The sequence below is a fragment of the Falco peregrinus genome, chromosome 9 (assembly GCF_023634155.1).
Source record: "Falco peregrinus isolate bFalPer1 chromosome 9, bFalPer1.pri, whole genome shotgun sequence".
Classification (NCBI taxonomy): Eukaryota; Metazoa; Chordata; class Aves; order Falconiformes; family Falconidae; genus Falco; species Falco peregrinus.
In genome coordinates this window covers 35604116-35618028 of record NC_073729.1, presented here as the reverse complement: position 1 = coordinate 35618028, position 13913 = coordinate 35604116, and the positions used below count along the sequence as shown (strand labels likewise).

At 42.1% G+C, this 13913-nt stretch overlaps 1 protein-coding gene across 2 annotated transcripts in view; it reads left to right on the top strand.

Annotated features, from left to right (window-relative positions):
• The window catches only part of PTPRT (protein tyrosine phosphatase receptor type T), a 453423-nt gene that overhangs the window by 336406 nt on the left and 103104 nt on the right, over positions 1–13913 (top strand). For both annotated transcript variants that reach the window (XM_055814515.1, XM_055814516.1), the window contains exon 11: positions 3445–3547. In XM_055814515.1, the coding sequence (XP_055670490.1) occupies positions 3445–3547 (103 nt within the window). The remainder of the gene's footprint in view (positions 1–3444; positions 3548–13913) is intronic.

Sequence of the window (13913 nt, the reverse complement as noted above, 5' to 3'; positions counted from 1 at the left end):
AAAGGAGAAAAGCTGGGTTTATGTTTTCTTTCTAAGGGCAGAGTGAGGGCTTGAGGTAGACAAGTGTATGAAAGGCACTAAAATCAGGAGGCACGGCAAAGAGAAGGTGCAAGTTTCTCTAGGGAAAAAAAGGAAACTTAGGCTAGCTATCAAAATAAAAAGATGGATAAAGGGATGGTAGAGATGATATTGGGCAGACAAATATAGATTTTAATTTCAACATTTAATTGATAGCACTAAAGTAGGTTCTCTAACAGTTTAAAACTGTTATTTTTTGGAATACCTTAACTGTGTTTTCAGTAAAGCCAAAATAAAAGTTTGGCACATCCAGGACACTTGTAATGCTTGAAATTATGGCTGGGTGCCGTGGAAAAGAGTGCACTACAGTGCATATTTTCCATTGCCCTATTTCAAAATCAGTTTAATAAAATAAGTTGTTAGTAGTAAGTGACAGTGTGAATTTTAAGGAAGCAAAAGGTATCCGTTCCCTCCACTAGGCATCAGCGGGGATTGGACCATTAACATTTAGTGCAGAAGCTGGTGTCTCAGCCACTTGAAGCAAAGCCATTAACTGCCCTAACAGCTCTGTGGACTGTTAGGGTTTATGCAGCCCTACTGCTAAGGGAAGGCACAGCGTGCACTGTATTCACTTGTTACCAGAGAAATAAAATAGCACAGTAAATGGCAGTGCTTTTTCTCTCTGATTCAGTTTCTTTGCATTTTATTATTCAGTGAGTGCTTAAATTGTGTTAAAGCCTGTGTGATTATTAGCTGTATGCACACCAATCTTGGCTTATTGTACATTTTTCCTTTTTTCTTTTTTTTTTCTTTTTTCTTTTTCCACCTTCCAAACACCTGATTCACAGTAGGTAGGCACAGACTCCATGCAGGCATTTGGGTAGTCTCTGACATTCGATTATCTCATTGCATGGTCAGTCCGTCAGTCCTACACATGTAATTTGGAAATTACTGTTAAACTTGCTCTGAGAGGCAATCCCAAGGTTAGTAGAGAGAAGAAGGATTTTTGCATTGACTGGAATGTCCTTGTAAGACTATAAAGATTTTAATATGAAAAGTCATCTGTGCTGTAGCAATGTGTGTGTATATGTTTATATGGACACACTTGTTTTTCTCTTAGTCATAATTAAATGGCACAATTCCTAGGGATTTCTCTTTGGGCAGGAGCGGGATCTTGCAGAACAGGCATTAAATTGATGAGCAATGCTTGCTGTTTTAGAGACATCGCTGCCAATTGTCATTTTATTGAGGTACTACACAACTGTCCCATGTTGAGAACACAAGAAAACTACTATATCTTATTTCAGTGTCTTGTGTCTAATACAGTCTCTGATTGCTAAATTACACGCAGTACCATTAGCTAGTCCTGCCAAGATGTATGTTTCTTGCGTTTAGTTCTTGACTATATGGTGTCTGTAAGTAAGATTGCAAATTCTCTGGGGCAGGTGCAGTGTTTTACAGAGGAGATAGCTAAACGGGTCTCATGCACAGCCAGGAGACAGAGAATCATAGACTGGCGTGGGTTGGAAAGGACCTTAGAGATCACCTAGTTCCAACCCCCGCCGCGGGCAGGGACACCTGCCACCAGCCCAGGCTGCTCCAAGCCCCGTCCAGCCTGGCCTTGGGCACTGCCAGGGACGGGGCACCACAGCTGCTCTGGGCAAACTGGTCCAGTGCCTCGCTACGCTCACAGTGAGGAATTTCTTCCGGACATGTAACCTAATCTCCCCTCTTTCAGCTTAAAGCCACCCCCTTGTCCTGGCACTACAGGCCCTTGTAAAAAGCCCCTCTCCAGCTTCCTTGCCAGCCCCGCTAGGCACTGGGAGCCGCTCTAAGGTCTCCCCAGAGCCTTCCCTTCTCCGGGCTGGGCCACCCCAACTCTCTCACCCTGTCTCCACAGCACAGGTGCCCCAGTCCTCTAGACACCCGAGCTAGCATATCAGAAACAATTTATTGCCACCAGTGCAGCCCCACTGGGCAAGAAGAAGCTGCTTTAAGAAGGATGATGGAGCCTACAAAGGCAGAGCCCAGCCTGTTCCTGGTGTCCGAACTGGCCCTGCGACCTTTTTGTAGTGCTGCCATGAGCTGTAGCTCTGGTCAGGGCTGGCACTTATCTTGCTGTGGCACCTCCAGCAGATATGGTGATCTCTGGTATAGAAGACCACTGGTGACATGCATCTTCTTTAAATGACTCACACTGCTTCCCCTTGAAGCAGAGCACCTTTTTCAGAGAAATCCTCGTTAAGGAACTGGCATTCATTCTGAACTCATTGCCAGCTTATTGACAGGGAAGTCAGTAGCTGAGCTGATAATAGCAACCACCATTCTTGGCGGTTTTCAGGCATTTAGATAAAAATTCTGATTGTAAACAGGATTACAGTGGAAATCACTGTGAGAGGATTAAATATGGGGTCCCCCGTGATGCAGCTTGTCCTTGTGAGTTACAGATGAACTATTTGTGTGAATTCTTCTGTTTGCTTTATCCTTTAAAGATATTTCAACAAAACTTGCATCTTTGGAATAAATTTGATGCTGCTCTGATCTCATGATCTCTTCAGTTTTTCTACAGTAAAAATTGTCCCAAACGGATGTTTGCTATTGGGGAAAGAAGAAGTAATAAGTGAAATATTTTTGCTTAGGAAAGCTATCCTATTTTCATGAAATGATCCTAACAGAAGATAACAAAGCAGAAGCAGAAAGTAGACTTTGGTTAAGTGTGAATATACAGTGTTTTCTGTTTTGCTTTGGGGAACACTTCAGCGAAGCGATGGTGGTACCATGGCTGGGTACTGCCCGAGTACACTGTTGGAAGCCGTACCAGCCCGCTGCATGTTGATTCAGCATCACTAAAGCACTGGGGTAAAATGTCATGGATTCGAGTGCTAAGATAACCTGCCTAGTTGGTGCTTCTCTCTTTTCATCTTTCGTGCTTTATAACACACCCTCCAGCCTATCAGGGAGACAGCTGAAGTCTATGTATTAAAAACCCTGAGATGTGAGAGGTCTAATTCAATGTCCAGAACAGTGAGCAAGAGCCAGGTTTCCTGGGTGCTGTTCTTAGCTCTGCCACTGATTTCACTCATCCTGAGTGGTCTTTTTATAATGTCCATGCAGTTTTCTTTCTTCACCTTTAAAACTAAAGGAATGATCCCATCTCAAAGGATTACTAGGTCTTAAAAATTTAAGACAGGATTTTCAAAGCCTGTCTGAAGATTTGGGCATCCAATTCCTGTTTAATTTTAATAGGAAAATAGTGTACAAATAGTTAAGTGGTTTTTACAATTTTGGCCGTAACATTGGGAAGTATTTTGATGTTTCATTTGAGAGATGTTAAACGGTCTCCAAGAAATGTTCCTATTGCGTTGCCATCACTACCAAAGGCAGTAACTGGTGTATAATAATATGTTGCTCTTCGTTCTGCTGTAGCACCATCGATGCCAGAATACGACACGGACTCCCCCCTGAACGAGACTGATACTACCATCACGGTTATGCTGAAGCCTGCTCAGTCCCGGGGAGCACCTGTCAGGTAGGTGTTTTGTCTTCTCTTTTCACAGTTCTCCTCTCTCCTTCCTCCCCAGGCTTCACTCACGCCTCTCTCATTCTCATCTGATAATGCAGCTGCTGAAAGTGAACGCTGACTAAAAGGCCAACTCTGCTGTTGATTCTGCCTTTCACAGTTCCCTTTTATAAACGCCTCAACCTACTTGCCTCCTGCTGTTGACCTCCGGGAAGGATTGCTGATAGCATTGCACGGGGTTATTACCCTTTCAGCATCACTTCAGAAGCCTTTGCAGCGCGGCAGCACAGCAGTGCGTGCTGCTCTGTGCACCGAGCATTGCCATCCAAAGGTGGAGGCTTCAGGTCTCCATCTCCTGCCCTCTCTTCCATGATGTACAAGGTCTTTTTGTAACTATCGTACGAATGCCCCAATGATCTTTAATGCTTGCGGGATGCGTTCGCTCAGATTCTGGATCTAACCGCACTCACCACATCTTCACGTTGTAATCTGGCTGGGTGTGGAATGAAGCAGTGATCTAGTCCAGAAAAGATGCACCCTGGTTCAGCGAGGCTTCGCAAGCTTTAGGTAAGCAGTTTCCACTGGCAGAGGAGAGGTTTAAGGGGCAGGGAGCTGTGGAATAGAGTGGGGACCTTGCAGAAAGCATTGCTGACTGCCTCTGAGATGCCTCCCGTTCTTAGTGATGAGGTGCTGGAATGGGACACAGCTGCAGATCTCTCCCTGACTGTGGAAACACGACTCTCGGAGGTCTGTAAGGTCTGTACTTCATTGCTGTCTTCTGTCCGGGTGAGTTTGTACATGGCGAAAGCAGCAGCACACTCGAACAGACCTCCCTTCCGAGCTGGCGGTGCCTTATCAGCCGGTGGCAGGAGTGCCAGCTGGTCATTCATCCCGCAGCCTCCTCAGCTGACAGCATGAACTGGAATTGCTTACGATAAAAATTGTGGCTGCTGCTTTGCGGGGGTATCCAGGAGCTGTGGCCTCCTGGTAGGCTCTTCAGGCTTCTACCTCCAGTTTTGACAAGAGACTCCTCAAGTTTTTCCTGTGGGTGGTATTTTAAAAACCCGTAGCCCCTTCCTTCAGAAGGACCTGGGTTTCTACACCCCACTGACAGGTTCTTAGTGCTTCTGAAGGATGCCCCACTAGGTATTCAGGGGCAGTAAACTGCCTGATCTAACGGACTATCCTGTTGGTGGCCCACCCTGTGTCACAGGGTTCCCCCAACAAGCATTGATACTCTGAAGGAAAAAAATCTGCTCTTTAAGACATAGCACCATCCTTTTCTGTTCTTTTCTGAGTAACGTATTTTAAAGTTTCCTTTTCAATCTCTGCTACTCCATATGAGCAAATTTAGAAGCCTGTTTGCTGAGTCCTTTAGGGATGTTTTTCTGCTGGAAAAGAGCAGTAAAATCACACAGCTCTGTTTTGTTTTATTTCTTTATATGGGGGAACATTCCTGTATCTCGTTTTACCACCTGCTGTCTTAAAAGTGTTGCTATTTTGTCTTTTTATTGAAAACTCTTGTGATTTTTCTCGAAGTCCATTTACTATACTTTAACTGCATTCAGTGAACAATGTCTTTTCCAGCAAATGCATCTGGTAGATGATTTGGTAGAGATTTTTATAAATTTTCACTCTGGTTTCTTTTAATTGCATTGTAGGCTGTTACACACACATTTGCAGAGTGTGCAATATTTATATGCCACATCTAAGTGATAAGATTACTTCTTTTTAGACGGCTGTTTCATTGATGTACAGACGTGGGTAGGAAAACCAGAATGGATGAGGAGGGCAAGGGGGAGGGCATCTTGGTGAGAATTTTAGCTTTTTATTAACTATGAATGTGTGAATACCTTTCCCTGTGTAACCATATAGATTGTTTTAAGTCTAGCCTCAACAAATCCAGTTACTTCAGCTCTGGATTTTCCCAGCCTCTTCCCTTTCCTTTCAGTCTGCTCTGCATACTCTCCAATTTGCGTAAATTCTCTGGAAATGCCATATCCAAAAGCAGGTAGCATTCCCTTGGAGGCCTCAACAGCACTCATCAGATTAGGAGAAAACATACTGTGAACTGCTTGTGACACTCTTAACACACAAGAATTAGGTGTTTTTTCCTCCTCGGTGGTTTTTTTTGTGTTCTAGTTGGGATCCAATGAATCCTCTTTCTTGTTGTCTGGTTAGCTGTTCTACCTTTCGGTGCATGTGTTTTATTTCTCCTTTACAAGTATAGTATTTTCCATTCTTCTCAATTAAATATAATAAAATTGATTTTCAAAACGCATTAAAATTCTGATACAAACTTAAGTGACTTAGAGCCCCTCTTAGTCTGATGCTGGGCTCTGTTCAGTTACTGAAGGCATTAATGCAAATGCAGATTTGAGACAAGTGACTGGGAAAGCTCGGTGGGAGCAGCGAGGTGGCGTGGAGGTGACGGGGGGATCCCGCACAGTGCAGTGTGCTGATCTCCTGCCCTCCCTTCCAGATGTGGCCACGCTTTCCTAGATCCCTTCCCTTTTCATGCTGACCTTTCCTATCCCAGCCTGCCTGAGATGGGTTTGAAAAGATACTTGAAAGTAGTCTGGAATAGGTTGGGTTTTTTTTCCTCACAACATTTTATAAAACCTCTGATATTCACTGTGCAGGAATAGGTTGACCCCTCATCTCATCAACCTGACAGTTCCTGCTGTGCAGGGCCTCTGTGTTTTTACTATAGTCCTCCCAAAATGAAGATGGAAAAAAAAGTACTATACAATAATTATTCTTTATATTTCCTCTTGTATGCTAGGGATGGTGAGTTGGAGTACATGTAGGGGTGTGACTGTAAACTAGAATCTATACGTAAGATAGTTATGTGACTTTGTCTCGTGTCTTTTCGTTCTGCTGTAGTCTGAGCAGCATACAGATGGAGTATGGTCTGCAAGAGCATTTTTAGAGGAATATTGTAGAATATTTAAAATAAGAGGCATTGGATTTCCATTCATCTGAAATGCATGTACACCAAAGCCAAAGTCACTTTCAACATTAAGACATTTCTGATGTTCCCCAGTGTTCATGATAAATAACTTTAATTAAGTTGTTTATAAAACTAACGATCACAAACTCGGCATTATTAACAATCTATAGATAACAATGAAGACACTTTCATATGATCTAATAGGAATAATATAAACTTAGATCTTCTTTGATCTATTTTGCCTATTGCCAAAATAAAGATGAAGCCTCTGCCGGCATAAATATTCTCCCTTGTGGCGAAGGCATTTCATTCTTGCCTTTATTTTCCATGGTATAACCTGCAGAGCTTGACTTCATGTTGCCCTTTAAAAATAACTTTTAGGTGTTCTCATATCAATCTAAAACCTGTGAATGGTGCTATGATTGATTTGCTGGAGACTGACATTCATCTATAATAGATTCAGAAGAGGAAAGAAGAATGCAAGTGTTCTCAATCTTTACTCTTCAACTCTTCCCTGAAAATCTCCAATGTGATTTTGAGGATAGTTCTGCCTTTGAATCTGTTATTGTCGGGAGGGCTGAGTCAGCCCTTCATAGATTATTCACATATGACATCTTTAGACCTCTATTTGAGAATTTATATCCCATTCACTGCTTGGAAATACCACTGTGAGGGATTTTATCCCGGTGACATGTCCACTGGGCTGGTTTTTCTGTGTTGGCTGTTTGAAAGTCCATCTGGTTTATTAACATGTGGTTGGTTCTATCAATCTACCTATATTACTGTTATGGAGAGCATCAAATTTCCAGAGCGTGTATTAGTTTTGAGGATTTCAGAGTTTAAAGAAAAGCTCACCTTAGGTGTGATTGCCCTGTCGATATGCTGCTCTGTGTAGGGGAGCTGTAGGACACTGTAGAAGGACTTCAGAGAAGAGTTTGCGATTGTTTTGGGGGCTGTCAGACAGTGGAGAACTTTTTTGTTGGAAAAAAGATGAATTTAATCTCCCTATCTTCCTGCCGTTCTCTGAGGTTTAGCCACCTGACCCCTGTACTGTGCTAAATATCAGTATTATTAGGACAGAGGTATTTAATCTTTGCACCTTCCTTAATGCATACAGAAGTTGTTGGGGAAAATATATATATATATATGCTTGCAGTGTAAGTAGCATGTGTAAGTGATCCTGAAGAAATATATTCAGGTAAGAGTCATTTATTGTGTATGCAACGGTCAGATGCCTGTAATCACTTTGGTGGTGAGGAAGGAAGGGTTAGTTTATTAAATGTACATCTTAAAGGAAATAGGTAAATCTAAATAGGAGAATGGGAGTTTAAGTATTTTAAATATATTTAGAAGTACTGAGTAAAGGTGAAACAAATCTTTTGCCATCAACAGCCAGCCAGTAGGAGAAATTAATTTATATGAACCAAGCCCCATGTTACTCGAGTATTATCATCCGATTCTTTGTCTTCCAAGCATGAAATAAAGGAAATATTTTTGGTCTACGTGATGCTAAACAAATGCAGAGAAAACAGCTGTAGTGTTATTTAACAGAACACCTAAGAACGATGGTTTTTTCTGGTTTTGTGCTCAAGCTATTCTCCAAGCAAACAATCCCACTTGATGTATCTGTGTACTTATAAATTCCTACACATAGTAACAAATGAAAATTTTCTGGACTGGTATTGCTTCCATTTTATATTGGAGAACTGAGACTTTGACTAGATAAAACTTGCCTTCCATTTTGTCTGCAACAAAGTAGAAATTGAAAATCTCTGGAGCCATAGGCTATAACTTTAATCTCCAGATAATTCTTCTTTGTGTGCGTTTGTGTTTTATGTTTTCAGGCATCCTCTGTTCATCCTGAGCTTACATTTCCTATATCCCTCTTGCTAGCATCCTTCTTTAGATTTTGTTTTTAATGTACAATAGTTCTTTCCATCCTTGTGAAGGAGTGGTCTACAAGCCTAGTGACCTTGGTTCTGTGGTGGAGGAGGAATGAGACAAGAAGCTATAAACCTGCAATATCTGCTGGGGGTTTTGTTTTATTTTACAGGTGATGGCTTCGGTGTATAGATCTCCATAGCTATATAGGGAGCGATGCTGTTCAGCTCGCTGCTTTGCAGCTTCTTAGTGGCATCATGTAAGCTTGCCTCGGGCATTTATGTTGATAATTAATTCATTAATGCCAAGAAAGGGTGGCAATTTCTTGTTCTTAAAACTCCCACGCAGTGTACCTTGTGTTTGAAAATAAAGACTGGAGTCAAGGATCAGCGAAACGATAAAAAAGGTTCTAATGTTGAAAGCTATGGGAAGCATAACAAATTAATGTGCCCTTGGTAATTCTGAAAGTTCAGCTGCCTTGATAGGCATGTTATAAATACCTGGAAAATAAAACTCCTGGCTTGCTTTTTCTAAATGCATTCAAATGTATGCATCACATGACTTGGTTGATTGAATACAGGGCAAACAGTCATCACATTAGATCTTTTCATTTTGTAGTATCTAATGAGGAATGAGATTATCAATCTAGGCCTCTGATATTATAAGCCTAATTATCTGTATTAATTAACATCTCCTATAATATACCTCAGGGATATTGTTCTGAAATCACTCAAGCTGGGTTTCTCCCGCATGGCACTCTGCCTTTAATTTAGGCCAGAGTTTGAAGGTAAATGAGTGAGTTTCTTTCCTCTTAGCTATTAACCAGATCTGCTTTTTCTTTAACAATGTGTGAATGAGAGAGAATGAGAACTTGGGTGAGAGGCATGGAATCATGGCAGCTGCATAGATTAGCGTGATGATTTTGATACCAAGGACTGGAGCGGAGTTGCATGGTAAGCATTGCCAGGCTTGTCCTCCTCAGCATGTCCAAACCCTGGTGAGCTGCCCAGAGCCTCGCCAGAGCCTGAGCACATGCTTCCGTTTCAGCTGGAGTTGTTGCAGGGTGGCTTTACATCATGCATGACAACTTCAGCAGTTCTTGATGTTATTCTGAATCTTAGAAGTGCTTTGCCTTCTGTTATCAGGAGAGAAGCAGAATGGAGATACAGCGATGCAGCAGGATGCAAGGTGACAACCATAATTATCAGGAAAGAATATTTAGCCTTTTATGTAGTACAGCGTAATTAGCTGAATGGATGTTTCTAGGCTTTTTTAGTTCCCCCTGAAGAGTCAGGTGTTGGCCCTAAAAAGTGAGGAGCGAGGCCATTTGGGGTCTATTGTCTCATCTGGTACAGGACAATGCGGGTTTTTTTACTGGATCAGCGTATGTTAGTCTGAGAATACTGTCCCTTAAAAGGCCCTAAAACTGCATTTGCCCATTTATCAGCCCTCAGAAACACAGCCCTTCTGTCAGCCTGGGTGACCTGCCGTGTCTTACTAACTGTTTCACAGGGAGCTTTGGCAGTAGGCAGAAATGGGAGAGGAAATCCATAAAATCTGCTTATATTTTAATGATAATATTTTAACAATCAAATTACACATAAAGCCAATTCTTTTGTGTCAAGCAGCATTTTATTAGCTCTACAATGAAGCTTTTGCTAACACTTTTTAGTTTTATGAAGGCCTGAGGATACTGAGTGGGGAGTGAATGTTTTTGCATAAATATTTTATGCTGACTGCATAAACTGTCAGATTAAATTCCAGCAATCAAAAGGTTAATGAAGTCTGAACTTTAAGATGAGAATCACAAATGGATGGCTGTTGTGTCACATCAAGCTGTTGGGTGGTAAGATGAGGGACCAGGAGGACAAACCCATGGTTACCAGTGTGAAGGTTTCTTTTTCCAAGACATTTCTTTGCTTCATAGCTCCCAGGGCCAATACGCCCCTTCCTTGTTATCACAGGATAAAAGGGTAATAGCAAACTGTAAAAAAAAATAAAAATATTTAAATTAGAAACTCTGAATCTTGAGGCATACTGCCAAGCCTCCTTTTGCCTGTGAAAGCCCTTGGATCGGACCCTTCGATGGGCTGGACGGAGCTTGACCACAGCTACTCAGGGTCAGAGCAGCCCACGGGAAGGAGCTTGGCTCTTTTTGTGGACCACAGAGAATGATTTACCTAATTGAAGCAGCTCCTTAAGATACTGAAAATGAGATGGGATGAGTCTGGGCACAAGTCCCTGGCAAACGTCCGCCCCTCAGAAGCAGCACACAAGTGTTATCCAAACAACAGTCCCCTCTACCAGGAGAAAGGATGATGAGTTCGGAGGGCAAGTGGGCTCTTTTCTGTTGCATGTGGCTTGCAGCGTTTATGCTAGCAAGTCCCCCTCAATGCACCTCTAATAGCACAAAAACACGATAAAAGGGCAGATGAGTAAGCTCTGCTTTGCTGTTGCAGACTAAGGCATTTCAGGATTTAATTATACTACAGGTATATAAATTCCGGAAACATGTTAATGCTCCCGTGATTAAAATTATAGAGGGCCTAATTGAAAAAGCATAAACCGAATTGAAGAATTCCTAATTATAGTTTGCTTTGAGGTGTTAATTTCCTCCATAATGAATGCATAATTTCTTGGAACTAGAAAAGGGGGTTGCTGCACCGGTGCGTGGGCTGCAGATGGAATGAAGGGATTATCATAAATGCAGCCAGACTATTCAGAAGAATAAACCTCTGCAGCCATGATGCTATTCTGCCTCTCTATAATTTCAGTTCTCCTTGCACAGCGCTTTTCCAAAGCAAAAGGCAGAGCTAGGAGTTAGTGAGGGATTTGCTTAGTGTGCAAAAGGAGGGGGGAAATAGGACTGGTTTAATTAAAAGTAGTCATGGTGCAAAAGAGGCAGGTGAGGAGAGAGGCAGTACATACGGTATTTCCCGTGGAAAGGTCAAACAGCAAAACAGAAGAGGAGGCAACGCCAACATCCCTCGCTGCCCAGCTTGACAGTTCCCCAAGTAACTGTAGGAGCTGATGTTGATGCAGCTTGAGGGAGTTTTCTGCCAAAGGATACACCTTATATGTAATGGTTTCTCTTGTTTTAAAAAAAAAAAAATGCTTAGTTTTGAAGGGAGCTGGCGAACTACAGGATTATTAGATGTAACTTCCTAATGTTTAAATCTGCCCCATTGCCGCTGTGGTGGTGGAGGGTAAGAGATGTTTACAGATTATGACAGAGTAGCTGCAAATTGCTGTAGGGAAGCCCTTACCCTTAGGATTTTCCATCTGGCTTTTCTCCATCCTCAATTTTCCTTCATTCCGGGTGGGAGAGGTGGTAGTGAAAGTTCCATTTAAGACCTCTCCCTGGCGTCAGAAGCATGATGATGTTGCACTTTTTGGAAAGCATAGTGTCCAGAAAAGGTAGAAAGAATGTGGCTGATACGCCTGCAGCTTCAGGTGCTGAAAATCTATATTGCCCTTACCCAGGAGATCTCATCTTTTCTATTGTACAGGGATGGTGTAACGGCAAGCAGACTGTTACCCGACCATCAGAGCCTTGACTGGTAATGAAGTGTGTCCTGAGCTTAGAAACAGAGCACATTCCCTCTTTTTGTCTTGTGCTTTTCTAAGCCTTCTAGTTGGGAGTAAAAAAAAAAAAAAAATAGGAAGAAACCAACAAAAATATTTTTTCTAGTATTCTCTCTTAAAAAAAGACATCAGATTCTTATGTGTGGGTTTTCCCTCTGTGGTCTGGTAGCTAGGGTTGTGGAAAAGGGAGAGAAAGCTTTGAAATCCAAACTAGGTTATTTCTGTGTCCAAATGGACCTAGTTTCATGGAAGCCATTGGAAATACCCAAATTAATTCTGACTGAGAATCTATGCAAATACACCCATCCCCTCGTCCAAACCACCACTTTTATGAAGGACATGGCAGAAGGTATCGGCCAGTCGCAGTAAGCACGTGCCATAGTCTCTCCTTGCCCCGCAGGTCGTTCAAGAACCACTTTGGCTCTTCCATGTCCTTGAATTTTCCTTCTGGTCTTAAACTAGCGATCACCGAGGATGGCGATAAGACCGCAGTCAGCAATGCCTGTTTAATGCCAAGCGACATTAACAAAAAGAGGGTTTGGGGGTGGGTTTTTTTAGTAGATCAAACAGATGGCAGGTGGCTCAGGAGGGAAAAAACACCTCCAAAGCCACTAACATTAGCTCCTGTTGCAGCGAAAGCCGTATCTGTCTGCACTCATTATCTTTAATCTGCCAGCACAAAATAACATTGAACTGGAGAGATAGGGGCTGGGACTGTTCTGCTGGGGAGCAGCAGCTATTATGTCTAATCTGTGTTGCAAGCCAGGTCGGGCTTATGGGGAGATGGTTGAGATAGTGGAGCACAGAGCTTTGAAATGCCCTCTGGTTATTTTTTTTTTCCCTCTTTCTTTCTTTTTTAAAATGTTTATTTCCAAGAAGATTAAACTGAGAGAATTTAAAGCATTTAAAATAATGATGCATAAATAATACAAGTAAATAGATGCAGTACCAGTGTTCTGGTGGTCTGGGTATAGAAAGAAGGTAATTTTTTGAGCTAGAAAGAAGGTAATTTTTTGAGCATGGATAGCACCTTTTATTAGACCAACTGACACAGCTGGGAAAAAATGGGCTTTTAAGCACACAAATCCTTCTTTTTGGTCAGTAAATGCTGACTGTCAATACAATTGTCTTTTTGACAACTACTTAGATTTTGTGCATGTGGCCATGTTTCTTTTTGCTGTGCGCAGACACTGCAGCCATGATTAGACTTGCTCAGAACCAGAAGGGAATATTTGCATTTTTAGGTTTCTTTCAGTAGTTGTCCTTCCTTGGAAAGACGTGGTCATTAGTCGCTCATAGAAGGGTAATGGTGAGTGGAACATTGTGAGGTTTGAAGCACCGATTTTAATATATGTATTTATGTATCAATGCACACACATATGCACACACATGGGTATTTAGATGCACACACATGCACACAGCTGTTTATTTAACTCGTCATTGTACCTGCTTATTAGCACAGCGTCACTACTGGTGTTTGTGGAAGTTTGACAACCTGTTGAGTCTTTTGTGTTGTGCAGTTTTAAGAACGAGGCAGTCTCCAGAACACCTCTTTTTCCCAGCTCCTCCTGCATCTCTGCAGGTCACATCTCTAGTGATGCCCAAAGACGTTTTCTATGTTATTTTGCCTTTTTGAAAGACTCTGTAGGATTAGCATATGTTCAGGCTGGAAACTCCAGACTCCATTAGGCAGAACATACTTGGCTGGTGGGTGGAATTAGGTATATTGTGCAAGAATGTGGGGATTTGTTTACATACAACTGATACTGCCTGATGCCAGGCAAATCACTCATCGCGCTTTCTGCATGCCACTGTTTATACATCTGTTGGGATGAAAGTCTACACACCTAGGGTCTGAGGCTGTGTAACATTACATTTGACATTACATTATCACTTTTTTTCCACCCCCCAGAAAAAAAAAAAAAAAAAAAGAACAAAAAACCAAAAACAACCCCA